We start from the raw sequence: 14,497 nt of genomic DNA on the forward strand, positions 1-14,497 counted from the left end.
CTGCGGGAGGGTCTAAATTACAGGAAGCAAAAGCAATCGGCATTTGTTTTGGTTTTGTTTTTAACACTTCGAACATTGTTTTCTTGCGGGCGACACGAAACTGACATTGAAAGCAAGCAACTGAAGTAAGCCCAAAGCTCATTTAGATTATGGTAAAATTATTACGTTTGTGATTGACCATCTGTCATAAACCAACTGTCCAAATCTTATTTGGAAGTCAATTCAATATTCAATAGCAGTGCCAGTCCCTCAAACAAGTGTTATAAATAATATATGTATATATATATATATATATACACGTTATATAAATATAGTTGAGCGAGTTGCCATTAGCAACTCATTAATACATATCGTCACCGACGGGTTATGAACTTCTCTTTGGCTGACAACTTTGTCCGGTATAACTTTCTTTTTCAGTTTAGTTTCTAATCATGAGGAACCGTAGACAACAGCCAATACATTAAATAGCCCTCCTTCGTATGTTTCTTTGATTATAGTGTGTACAGGATGAGTATGTTCCTCTCTTCCAACAGCTTTGAGTCTGCTCAGGAGAAGCTGGCATGCCGCGTAAGAGCAAACTACCGAAGCCCCTACCGGACGGCTTTAACCTGGCCGACAGCGAGAAGAAGCGCTGGAGGCTGGGCAGACTCATCGGTCAGGGCGGCTTCGGGCTCATATATCTAGGTAAGGAAGATCCCCAATAGCTTTCCCTCTTTGTATGTTAAATGTCCACTCGAAAAACAAAACCCCTTTTCATCGTCTGAAACATGGTGTACATAACGACTGCTCAACTTCTATTGCTAATGGGGGATATCTAAAACATAGCAGAATAAGAAGAATAAATAACATTTTCAACCCTTGATTTGTCAACTTTGAGTAGCTGGAATGTGACACATTGATCTGTCTTACCTGATAACCTATAACCCCCACCCCCCTAATCCTCATTGTTTACAAATTACCCATTGCTTCAATTATTTTTCACAATTCTGGCATATCTTATGGAAAACCATGGTGACAATCAATAAATTATGTGCAAAAGCTAGCAATTCAGCAAACACCTGGGCCATACACTCCGAGCTTGCTTGTCTTTCTCATCTGATCATTACATTTCTGGTTTCTCTAAGCCTCCCAGGATGTGGACTCAGCTGTTGCAGAAAACACCGGCTTTGTCATAAAAGTGGTACGTAATTTTTTTTCCCCTCATTTATCAATAGTGAGTTTTACAGACATTTATTTACATGCAAATATTTGAGATTGCCACTTAAAGTAAATACACAAACTTTAATATTTTCTTTTTGTGATATTTTGTGTATTCTAAAGTGTATGACTCAGTAGTAATTCATATATTGTTGTTTAACCAACCTCATCTTTCTAGTCTCTCAAATATAGTAATGAAGTCAGCTTGCCTGATTAACATTGTTTACATTCAATTCAATAGTAATAATGAATTATTATTATTATTATCAGAGACTGTGGCATTCAATAATGCCAGGGTCTTGTTGTCCAGCCAGTATGGTCGAATATAGGCCTAGTTATTTTAGAAATGTTCTTACATTCAGCGATTAAGAGGCAATGCTGAGATAAACCCTGATGCACACCATACTCTGCACACACTTAGTCCTGAGAGAGCTGTTGTTTGACACTCTGTAGCAGCTCATGTGAGAAAACAAGCAAGACCGATTCTGTGAATTATGGGTTGAAAATTGAGGATTCATATGTGTGAATGGCAGGGACAGGCGATAGTGGCAAGAGCATAATCTCCGTCTATGATGCAGTGATCAATGGAGAATTTTAAGGGGAAAACATTCCAACAATATACAATTTAATTAAATTTGTATGCATAATACGATATTTATGCATACAGTATTTCATATAGATATAGACATAGCATTCAATAGTTATTAATAAATATAGAAAGAAGGTTGTTGGGTAACCGTTCACAGATCAGTGTGTCCACACACCTTATCTCTTGTCTATTACTGGCTTTTGGATTTATGATAAGATGGCAGCGGGGTGTTTAGTATCTAGTTTTATAAAGGACCCTCAAAGAAAGTAATGGTTGTTTTTTCTTCTTGATTAGATTAACAGTTTTTCCCTACCTGAATAAATCGTTAAATGTGTTCACATTAAATGCCACTTTTGGCATTCATTTTGTCCCAGATGTTGAAATAGGCGGCTTGGTCTATAAGATTGTATGCTCGGTAGTTTGCTCTTGCGGTTGCCCGATGTATTGGTTACAAGCTTTGGCTGGAAGCCTATGTGCCATGATTTAATGGCTGAGATTATATATCTAAGTCTCGAGAATATATATTCTACACTTCTGTAGAAAGAAACCTTTACTGTTCTTTTGAGTAAATCTGTCCGGTTTAAATATAAAACACAGGTTACGAAAAACATCTAAAAACAGTCTAAAACTTGGAAGACCATAGACATCCCGTAACATACGCACACAAATGCTTCGCTGGGGTGGGTCTGACAAATACCATCTGTGGTCCCTTTAGGTTTGGCTGGTGATTACAAGAGTAAACAAACCCAACAAAGGGATCAATACGACTTCTTGCCTTTTCTCCATACAGGAGTACCAGGAGAACGGCCCCCTGTTCTCAGAGCTCAAGTTCTATCAGAGGGCAGCCAAGGCGGAGATCAGTGAGTAGGGACCTCCCGCTGAGCGAGCAGGCAGCTCGCTGGAGCAGCAGCGCATTTGACTGATGAAGTGGTGGTGGGACACACGAGCGCCGCCGCTCGCTGCACAGTAATTAATAAGCCAAAGCAAACATGCACCTCAGTGGCGGTTAGCACACACCCGACACCTCCCACCGCTTACGTCCTATCCCCTCTCTCTGGCGCTCCTGTCTGTGTTTCTCTCTCTGTGTGAGCCTGCCTGAGCTTTTACACACAGAGAGAGAGAGAGAGAGAGAGAGAGAGAGAGAGAGGAGAGAGAGAGAGAGAGAGAGAGAGAGAGAGAGAGAGAGAGAGAGAGAGAGAGAGAGAGAGAGAGAGAGAGAGAGAGAGAGAGAGAGAGAGAGAGAGAGAGAGAGAGACCACTAGCAAGTAATGATGCCCAGACCTCCGCTGGGCCCATGACCACCTGCCACCCTGGTGGAGAGCCAGTCAAGTCGGCCGCCATCGCGAAGTGAGCCAGGCTCACCTCTCATTGTGTGTGTCCCTGAGTGATTGATATGCTTGTGCTAGCGTTTGGACCATATCCCTCCCCAGGGTGAACCGGGAGAGATCCATCATAGGTGGCGAAACTTTTAAACACCTTATTACACTTGAAACAACCAATTTGAGTAACGCACATACCCGTTGAATATATTCATGGTCACGGTATGAAGGCTGTATGGAAATGACAGTAATTTTTTTTTCCAGGCCTGTGAATTTAAAGGAACAGACGTCTGTAGCACTTTAATATAGCACATACAAATGTATCAGTGTTTTAAAATCCTGCTCCTGTTATCTTGTTTTTTTATAGTAGAACAATGGAAAAATAGCAAGAAGTTGAGCTTCTTGGGCATACCAACCTACTGGGGATCAGGGCTAGCTGAACACAATGGACTCAGGTATGGTCTTTTCTTCAGTAATTCTTAATCATGTCAAAATTAACGTGACTTGTTAAATACTTCCTTTGTGTTGATTCTATATAGATTCCATAATTTTACATTTAAATATCCATTATTATCAGCATCAATCTTAAGAAGAAAAAAAGCGATTAGTCAATGGTTTCGATTGGAATCTTAACCATTGTAAAATCTACCTAAGCGTAATCTTCAAACACGATAATACAACCACAGATGTTACTTCCATCCCTTCTTTAGAAGAAGATTTCTTCATTCCTTTGACTTCTCTGCATTGAAACCCTCAGGTACCGCTTCATGGTCATGGAGCGGCTGGGCGGAGACCTCCAGAGAGTGTCAGAGTGCAACAGGGGTCAAATGAAGAGGGCCACCGTGCTCCAGATTGGTCAGAGGCTGGTGAGAGGAAAAGTTCCCTGGAGTGTATTATTATCAAACTCTTTTATGCCCATTGATGGTGATTTCTAACAGAGAGGGCAAGGTGGATGGTTTATTTTTCCGTTTTAAGTCTAAGGCTATGCTAGCTCTCTGCCGAGTGCTGTACAACTATAGACAAAGAGCAAAATGATCATCTTCAAGACAATGCCCCCTTGGTTACATCCAAGGCTGAATCTTTGAATGTGTAGTTAGGCCTACGACCACTCTGGTGCCGTATGTCTTTGTAGTCATTGTGGAAAAAGTTGCTTTCGATTCATTATGTATCTTTGTGCTTCTTTGTGTGTGAGTGTATTCCCTTTATAGTTGGATGTGCTGGAGTATATCCATGACCATGAATACGTCCACGCAGACATCAAAGCTGCCAATCTAATGCTGGGTTACACAGACCCGGAGAAGGTGAGCCAGAGTCTTCTTGGTAGAACGTGAAACAAAGTCCACAGTCTTTGAAAACGTTTCCATTGATTCCTCTGCTGCTGACATCTCTCTGTGGTTGCTTCTGGGGTTATTTTGCTAGCCGTGATTCTTAAAGGACATTTAGTGTTATAGTTGAGTTTTGTTGTGGTCGAACATCATGAAGCTTCAAAATGATGTGTGTGTGTTCTGTCCTGAAGGTCTACCTTGCAGACTACGGCCTGGCTTACAGGTACTGCCCTGGGGGAATACACAGGGAGTATAACAAGAACCCCAAGAAGGGCCACAACGGCACCATGGAGTACACCAGTCTGGACGCCCACCTTGGAGTTGGTGAGATGTTCAGCCATATATTCAATCCCATAACAGTAACGGTAGGGAAAAGACAATGGAAAGGTACCAGAATAATCTCAGCTCTGAATTCAGAAGTTATATGATCACACATGATTATAATTCGATTCAAATCAGAATCACCATCCGATAAGTTTTTAATTTACTAATTTATAGCCAAAACAAACCTACCTGTCTATTACTGACCATTCGGTTTGATATAAATTGCACTTCGTCTGCACATTGCTTTTTATGCATAGATGTGGCTGTTATTTGAAAGTTTTTGCAATTCCTCATTAATTACATGTTGTAATATACATTATTTTCTTTCCTTTTGAAATCCCCGTTTTGTCAATACATATTTGATTCGATTTGATTCAACTTTATTGTCACTAGCAGAGTATAGATACAAAACTAATGAAATGCAGTTGACATCCAACCAGAAGTGCAAAAGAAGCATTTAAATACCAAAAAGTTAGCCGTTTAAAAAGTGCAGTGCTAGACAGTGCAGTTCAGTGCAGTAATGGGTGTAGACAGTTATACAGTGCAAGGCATTAAAATGTAAACAGGTTGAACATTGCATAAAGTGAGATGCAACAGCTATGCAGGTAACCATTTAAAAGTCCAGTGCTATACGGGGGGTGGGGGTTTGTTCAGCAGTGTTACAGCCTCTGGAAAGAAACTATTCTTGTGCCTGCTGGTGCGGGAGCGCAGGCTCCTGTATCGCTTGCCAGATGGGAGAAGGGTGAAAAGTCCATGGTTTGGGTGGGTGTTATCCTTGACAATGGATTTTGCTTTGTTTAAGCAGCGGTCATGGTATATGTTGTGAATGGGGGGGAGTGGACAGCCAATAGTCCTCTGGGCAGAGTTGACTACTCTTTGTAGTGACTTGCGATCGGCAGCGTTGCAGTTGCCGTACCATACAGAGAGGCAATTTGTAAGTATGCTCTCAGTGGTACAGCGGTAGAAGTCTGATAGAATCCTAGGGCAAAGCTTTGCTTTTTTGAGGGTCCGTAGGAAGTGAAGGCGCTGATGCGCCTTCTTCACCAGACAGGAGGAGTTGAGGGACCAAGAAAGATTTTCTTTGATGTGGACCCCAAGGAACTTGAAGCTAGACACACGCTCCACCTCAGCACCGCTGATATGGAGGGGGTGCCCTGCTCCTGGTTCTCCTGAAGTCCACAATAATCTCCTTGGTCTTCTTGGTGTTGAGTTCCAGGTTATTGTTTTTACACCACGTAGTTAGATGTTGAACCTCATCCCTATATGCTGTTTCATCCTCATCTCTGATCAGGCCCACCACAGTGGTGTCATCTGCGAACTTGATTATGGCGTTGGAGCCATAAACGGGGGCGCAGTCGTGGGTATATCCGCTTGTCTACCCCGTGCCCTCCGCTTCCACCAGCGGATATTGAGAACACATTAGCTGGGAAATGCCCACACGATTACCGCTCTTCATTGACCATCGATTTACCCCCTAACCACCACCACCACCTATCCACGTGGCCTCTGCTAACTCCCAGCTACTTTGTCCTTTCAACAACTAGCTTGTTAGCCTGTGTCAGAACCTGGGTGGAATATTTATCCCCACTCCCCCCCACTACATTAATGAAGGGTTGTGATGTTTGGTTAAATGGGAGGCCTGGAATGCTGGTAACCTTTACATAGAGCATGAGGGCATGCGCACACACACACACACACACACACACACACACACACACACACACACACACACACACACACACACACACACACACACACACACACACACACACACACACACACACACACACAGTCTGCCTCTGCTCAACCAGGGTAGTATGCAATGGAGATTGTTGCGATGATGGAGGGAAATAATAGTTTAAAGAAGAAAATTATTATTTTTATGAGGATTTCAGTGATGTATAAAAAGCAAGATTTGTTCACATAGGTTGGAGCACAGATCAATATGGATATATATTTAAATAAGGTCTCAGCCACAAACAAAAAACAAATTTTAACGAAACGATATATTGAAAACCTGCACGTAGTCAACCTACAAGTTTAATTTTGGACCGTTATCTCTCCCTCCATCTCCCGACGCTCTCCTAAATGGACCGGATCAATCCCTCATTCTGTTTCTACTCAGCCAAATTGAAAGAAGAATCTTCAGAGCGACGATCGATATGACTTCTCAGGCTCCAAAAGTTAACCTTTTTAAGAGTATGATTAACTTTTAATCCTCTCCGCTCTGAAAGCCAAGAGGTCTGATTTGGACGCGGCACTGGAGCGACGTGTCTGTGGGGGGGGGGGGGGGGGGTTGAGTGACAACCGGGTCCGTGGGCTGCCCCTGGCCCGCTGCCACGTGTCATCGTGAAGCTATTGTCGGGTTGCCGTGGTGCAGCCGGTCGACACAAACCCTGGGCGGGTGTGGGTGGAAGTTGGCGAGCGGCTGGAGCGGGAGCTAAACGGTGTAATTACACGAGCATCGGGTGGGCGTCCGGGCGGATGGCTGACCACCTTGGTTCTGACGAGGTGGAGCAGGAGTGGATTAAGTATGCGATGGCGAGACCCGCTTTAGGAGCAGGGAGGGGTTGGGGGGGGGTCTGAATAACAATGGGAGATAATTACCAGCAACATCATCCCTCGTCTCACCTCGTTCCTGTGTGTGTGTTTGTGTGTGGCATGTGTGCAAGATTCATACGATAGTCTGAATTGCATTTCTATTCGTGTGTCTGTAGGTTATTCATGCATGTCCAAGTTTCTTTTTGAGAGCTATTGTCACAAATACACAAAAAGACACACACACCACGACACTCATGCCATCTCACTCACAAGGGCATTGGAACACAATGGCGGCAAACACACAAAACGGCGTTGTTGCACAGGGACGTGCGGGAGGGCAGCGGCAGCGTTATGTAGTCGTTGATCTTTTTTTAATTGTTAATCTATTGTGTCGCGCTGGGAGTCACACCACTTCTTAAAAAGGGCTCGTATTTTTCATCAGCCTTTGCCTTCGGTCGACTCTAAATAGGGACAGAGCGCAGTGTAATTATAAGCAACAATAAGGACGCCACAGCGTAATGCTGCCTTAATGCATGCCTGATGCACACTCCAAAGCCCACAAGGGCAAGTTGTGGGTTGTTAGGGAGCAGGGAAGCCTATATAATCAAAGTTGTTGATTTGGAGAGTGAGTATAAGTGAACTACTCAATATCAAGTGTCTCCATTTTGTCTCTGGCAAGCACCGGTCCTGTAAACCATTGTTTTAGGATGGCAATCAAAAAACTATTGTTTGAATTTAAGTGGAGACACTAGAACACCTTTTATGCATTTATTGTTGTTGTTGTTGGTTACATGGCATACGACTAGTTGGACCCCCAGTGAAGAGGGGCTTAGGTTGGTAGGTTATATGGGATGCTAATAAAACGATGTAAAAGTCTTGATTCAAAACAATACTGAGGATATAGTTTTCACCCTGACTGCAGCTGTATGAACATAGCATTCAGCTTAGTTTTTGTTTTGGAATACTTGTATTCTTCTCGCCATGTTATCAAACCATTCGTTCCTTCACCATCCCAGTGGTGCTGACCTACAACTGCCTGATTTCACACAATAATTAATCTGTGAGATCCTATGAGATTCCTCATCATCAGGGTAGTCCTTCTCAATGGGCCGTGATTGTTTTTCTATACACCTTTGAAATCCTATGTTACAATATTTTTGAATGTTTCAACAAAAACACCTGCACAAGGCATAGAAGAACCCACTGGTTTCTTACCAACGGCGGAAACTTTAAATACACAACTTAGCAATTCAATCAGTGGTACTGTAGGTACATATCCTTGCATCCCCAGACGAATTGCAAACTGGAACATCTCTTTTAATTTCCGATTTCCTAGAGGTCACCAACGGGCGCTCATGAAGCAATCGGATAGGGCTACAACCAATCATTGCAAACGAATGGGTGACGCATGAGGGACAAAGCAAAGACGTCTTTATAATCAACAAAAACTTTAAGTGCAGTCGTTTGTTCTTGTTTTAGTGAAATATACCAAATATACCAGGTTATTTAGTACTGTCTCGATAGCGGAATCAGCAGACCGCTCTACAGCAGTGGCAGCCATCTTTGTTGTTTTTTAAAATGCTTCTACAGTGTTCCTTTGCAATGTCAGCATATTTATCCCGCCTCATTTTAGATAAACGTGATGTCGGTCCATCTCATACCGGGCAGAGCTATTTCTGAATGGAGAGGGGAGCCAGACCTTATCTGCAGAGCAATTGAAACATGAGCTTGCGAGATACGACTGGTTCCCAGGCTAGTAGGTACGGACTCCAACCTCGTAATGTAATCCATTCCTCATGAGCGTCCACGGTGCGACTCCTTTAAAGAAGCTCATCAGCTGGGGGCTGAACGGTCGGTGGGGGATCAATTCTGGCCACTGCTCAGGGAAGAGATTTCCACCGTCTGACGAGCCTCGTCAATAGTTGATTTCTCATGGGACACGTCGCAGCCTTTGCGGTAGTGAGCTCCCCCAAAAGTCTTTGGGCACGACCCCCCTTTAGGATAGACTTGGTATTGATGAACTGCACGCGTATATTCAGAAGCTTCCAGACCCGCTATTGGCTAGATTATGAGAGAGGTGTCTACAGCACCTCCCACATCATCTGCTCCTGGTTATTTGATTCCTTTTCAGGGCTGATATTTCCGGCACTTTATGAGGCTTGTTAGGGACATTCGAGGCTAGTGTTATCCAAAAGCCAACCAACCATGATGTAGAATCAATAAAGTCATCGCATTATGCGGTGCAGACTTGGAAAAGTGAACAGAGGTGTCTGCCGAAAGTGTACACAAAATGGAATACAACATATTCGTCTAATAATTAGTTTTTCTCAGACACTTTGGTACAATTCTCAGATCAGAATTCAATTCCTCAAAACTACCTGTTAAATTTTCACATCATTGTATCACTTGTGCACATCAAAAAAGCAGTTTCTCATTTCTTTGAACAAGTTGCAAATGCTTTGGTACGTCGATGCAAATGATTTTGTACAATTCTCTGCTCTTTCCTAAATTATCAATTGCTTGTCATGTTGAACAAATGTATTGTAATGGTTCTCTATTGAGTTGTCTCACCCCCACAAAATTTGGGTATTAGTTCATATTATAAGTCTTTACATGCAAAATGGTTGAACAAGTTGTCAAGCATATTTCTATACATTTCCGTTAGACATTTTTTTCTAAATCTGTCATGAATTGGTAAACTCCTCCCAGGTGAATCGATTTCTCTAATGGAGGGAAATGTATGACGCATAGATCAACCAACGATCAACCAGTTTACTGAAATAGCTCAAAGGTGCATCTCATGAAGATGTTTGTGTAATGTGGATGAAAATTTGTCGCCAAACCGACAGGAACGTCAGGAGGTGTAGGAAGACTGCAGCACTGCATGTACAGTTTACCCTAAGGAGATTGTCCTACGTTCACATTTCTACTTTTTCTTTTTTTCTTTTTGCTATGCAGTGCTGTCTTTTCCTTTCTGTACCGCAATGACATGGTCTGTCTTTGCGATACAGAAATTACAGTAAAAGCGTGAATGTGAATTTTGTCCAGTCTCTTGCAATCAATCTCCCACCTACACTAAGGTGTAACTTAAAATTTACAGTAATTGTCTTCAAAACTTTAGCCATAGTTTACATCAGAACCTCCTTCCAGAGCACACTGTTATATTGGCAACATGACTAAACAATTTGAATGTCTTATCCGTAGACAATGACACAAGGACTTGTCATTCTGATGGCACTGACATGTTCATTGAAACATATTTACTTTTGAGAGATGAACTAAGGATTTTGAGCAAGAGACTTTCTTTTGCAGGTAATCCATGGTGTTTTGCTATTTGTACGAATTGTTTTGAGAAATGCACTTACTGTTTTGCAAATGTTGAGGATGTTTCGAGAAATGCACCAAAGCGACTGAGAAAAACTCTGTTACATTGTTACAATGAAGGGCTTGTTGGGTTAGGGTTAGGGTTAGGGTTAGGGTCTTCATTAACTGCATTTACAGTGGTTCATCTTTTTCTGAGGAAGATGCAAGTTTTTATATCGTATATATATATCATGTAACCCTCTCTCTGAAGCACCCTCTCGGCGTGGGGACCTCCAGGTGCTGGGGTTCTGTTTGCTCCACTGGCTGTGTGGCGCGCTGCCTTGGGACGGCATGCTGACCAACCCTGCCCAGGTCCAAGGAGCCAAGGAAGTGTAAGACAACTGATTGGGAAAAAGTCATATTTTCTTTGCTGAAAATGTCACCAAAAACAAGTTTGGCGAAAACTAACAAAAAACATTGAAATTTTCACTCGATGTACAGTCATGTATCTTTGCTTTCAAGGATGATAAGAATTTCAGGTGAAAAAACGTTAAAAGTGAAATCTCTGAGCTCTCTTCGAGCCCGTCGAAGGACCGGTTTCCTGGGCTTCAACTCAGCCCCACTTTCCAGAACGCATTCTTTCCATGTCCAAATATCTGCCTCCTTTCCCCCACCTCACTACTCCCCTCCTCTTTCCTTTGATGCTCCTTGACAGTTTCTTAATTTTCCGTCCCTCTGTCAGACTGATGAATAATCTGCCTCGCTCGGTCCAGCAGCTGTCTGCTAGTGGATCATCTACGGGTAGGTGAAGATCTCTATGCTGCGTCCAATTGTTGAACTTGGACTGGTCTTTGTGAGGAGCGGGGGTTGGAGTGTTCATGAGACTGGAGGTGTCTTCCAGATGGTTATAATGTACCTTCTGCAAAGCAATGACTTTGCAGATACAGTTTGTCCTCAAATATTGTAGTATTATTAAATAAGACAGACATAGCGGTAGTGCTTGCTTGTGCTACTGACCGCACTGTGAGCACTTCTTATTGTATGGGCTCATTGTAAAGAACCAACAGACAAGACTCCTGTTTATTCTTTTTTTTTTTTTTTTATTAAATGAGTATGTCAAGGCGCAGGGAGCAGAGGAAATTCCAAAGACGAAAATAAATCCTGCGAAAGTCACCATGCGGTCAGCCTTTATTGATTCTGGTAGATCGGGTAGAATTCCAAAACAAATGTTCCACCACTCCAGACACCCTGTTGATATTAGCCTTCTTTTTTTTTTTTTTCGCAAAGTTTTTCCGCAGTGCACCTATCCCCCCCCCCCCCCCCCCCCCCCTTACCTCCTTCATAAAACCAGGCGAGGTCATGTGTTGAAGGCTCACTGTGTGATGTATGGTTGGCACCGCAGTGCTGATTCTCCAAGCCTCATGGTGACAGGGTCCCCGGGCTGCGTGCCACAGATAAGCCCCAGGGCATGCATCAACCCAGAGTGCATGTGTGAGCTGTGCACGCCATTACTGCACGCTATACGTGTTGTGGCGGCCCATGTGATGAATAGAGGTTCACTGTGCGATACACACACACACACACAATCTAACACAATGTCCCCCCCCCCCCCCCTATAAACAGCAACGCTTTGCCCCTCACTTCCTAGCTGTAACCGGACTGTCAGTACTTCAGGTAGATCACACTGGGGTTGATAACTTTGGTGAGGTACTCATGTGCCAGTACGGACGTCACACTAGGAATATTCTGAGATTCTTCTCCTCCTCTCTTCCTCTTCTTAAGACGAGGTAGCGAGGTTGCTCCTGTACGTCAAATCCCTAGGGTACCAGCAGCGGCCAGACTACCAGATGCTCAGGGACCTGCTGGGCAGCGGCGTTCAGGGAAGGCTCGACTTCTCCAGGCCCCACGGACGCCCAGCCGCTGGGACCCGTGGAGGATCCCCTTCCACGGGGCAAGGTAAGACAACAAGGGGCCTGGGGGTCTGACTCAGCACCCGCTCTGCCCCCTTACTTCATCATTTATTACTGATTCATACAACGTGTTTAGATGGGAAATCCATCTTTGAACCATAGGTTATTTTTTGCCTGGATTAACACCAGGCAGAGGACTTTTTGCCACACCTGTTTATTGACAAAAACAGGTTTCCAACTTATTCTTGTAAAATAACGAACAGTATTGGGTCAACAAAGCTCAACAATGTAAGGGCAACGGGTGGTTCAGAAGCAATAACAACAAACGTGGCTGTCTTTATCAATGCAGTGAGATGAAACTAGCATTGCATGGAGATACCGATCACATGGGTGTCCTCGATATAAGTTCATAGCAAGGGTGATTCATTAGTCTTTGTCATCATATAACCAGGCAAACAAGTTACATCCAATGACATGTGATTCACAACATTCAGGTTGCGTCAGTTATCTCCACAACAAGAAACTATTTTACACACACACACACACACACACACACACACACACACACACACACGGGACTGAGCACTGACCCCTGGGTAAGCGCTAACAGGGAGAGGCCCTGCTTGGAGAGCAGTGGGGTTGTGAGCCTATGATCACTCCAGTCCTCCTCCAGTGACACGACCTCCCAGAGCCTTGCTGGTGCTGCCCCTCCAAACACTCCCCGATCTGACAACTCCAATCACACAGAAACACTTTTGCGCAAGGGGCAAAAGGGATCGCTGCACGTCCTATAATTGTGCTCGTTTCTATTTTATCTCCTCTTCGCTCCCGTGTCATTTAATTTCCATACTGGAGTGCTGGCCAGTTTGATCCCTTGTTAAACAGAAGTGGCCATTTACAGGTGGTTTAGCAAACAGGGGAGTAAATGTCACCGATGATAAAGGCCATTGAATGGCCGCTTCCAGCAAGTCATTCCGTCACAATAGTCGTGGAAATATATGAGTTTTTATTTTGGTCAAACAGGGTCGGGGATAATCAAAAGCTGTGTTACACAGAAATTGGTCAAACTGATAAAGCAATTACATGTTGAGGTTGAAAGGTTTTTTTGAAATGACATCGTGTCATTCATTTGAAAGTTAAAACAGAAAAATACAGCAATCCTGGGCTTTCAAGGGAAAGTAAATATGCTTTTGTGGAGGACAATCCTACACTTTGATCAAATCGTCAATCTTCCGTTATTGCATTTTTGATGATATTGACTTGAAAAGAATTTGGATGTTATTGAGTTTCGGAGTAATTCTATTTCTGTGTGTAGGGGCAGAACACTCAATAAAAAAATTACTTGGGTCAAGAGAAAAGTGATCGAAAAGCGAGAAGAAAAAATATTAAAGAAAGTGGAGCAAGACTGTCATAATCTGTTTAAATCATATAAATGACCACGCCATCAAAAACCAGCAGCTTGGCTCACCAGTTTTAACATCTCTGCAAAAATACTTATCCCACAGTTGTAGCCGGGCTCAGTCAGTATGCTGGCTTAGTATCAATCAGTTATACTTAGTATGTACTATCACAGAAAACCGTACAGCCCTTAAATATTGTCTGTTAAGGGGGTACAGAGCATGGACAGAAGTTGTAAACTGAAAACATATATATAATGTGACCATATGAGACACATGAATAATACTGCTTTCCAAAAAGATGGGAACATCAAAAAGACCACCCAAACCTGTGTCGTTGGATGAAGAAGAGGATGGTGCGAAAGGGGATGTGACGAAGACCAAACCAAGTGGGGTCAAACAAGGAACAGTTGCTAACAGCCCACGGACTGAACAAGTGAGGATCTATCCATTTCCCTTCAACTAATACTCTATGAAACGGGGGAAAGGAGAGAGAGGAGTCACTGGTTTCTCACCTATTCCGTCCCCTTACCCTGAACCAAGAAGTTTCTTTATTTAGACAGAAAACCGCTAATGTCATGCAAAAACTTTT

The 14,497-nt window shown here is 43.2% G+C and overlaps 1 protein-coding gene across 3 annotated transcripts in view; it reads left to right on the forward strand.

Moving 5' to 3' along the window:
• The window catches only part of vrk2 (VRK serine/threonine kinase 2), a 16,520-nt gene continuing 2,023 nt past the window's right edge, over positions 1–14,497 (forward strand). For 2 of the 3 annotated variants that reach the window (XM_030378974.1, XM_030378972.1), the window contains exons 1-12: positions 1–125; positions 534–684; positions 1,125–1,180; positions 2,577–2,646; positions 3,473–3,560; positions 3,863–3,971; positions 4,314–4,406; positions 4,622–4,754; positions 10,870–10,990; positions 11,341–11,399; positions 12,381–12,554; positions 14,207–14,341. In XM_030378974.1, the coding sequence (XP_030234834.1) occupies positions 561–684; positions 1,125–1,180; positions 2,577–2,646; positions 3,473–3,560; positions 3,863–3,971; positions 4,314–4,406; positions 4,622–4,754; positions 10,870–10,990; positions 11,341–11,399; positions 12,381–12,554; positions 14,207–14,250 (1,071 nt within the window). In that variant the 5' untranslated portion in view covers positions 1–125; positions 534–560 and the 3' untranslated portion in view covers positions 14,251–14,341. The remainder of the gene's footprint in view (positions 126–533; positions 685–1,124; positions 1,181–2,576; positions 2,647–3,472; positions 3,561–3,862; positions 3,972–4,313; positions 4,407–4,621; positions 4,755–10,869; positions 10,991–11,340; positions 11,400–12,380; positions 12,555–14,206; positions 14,342–14,497) is intronic. The other variant, XM_030378973.1, reaches the window with a different exon arrangement.

Source organism: Gadus morhua, chromosome 15 (assembly GCF_902167405.1).
Source record: "Gadus morhua chromosome 15, gadMor3.0, whole genome shotgun sequence".
In the NCBI taxonomy this organism is placed as follows: Eukaryota; Metazoa; Chordata; class Actinopteri; order Gadiformes; family Gadidae; genus Gadus; species Gadus morhua.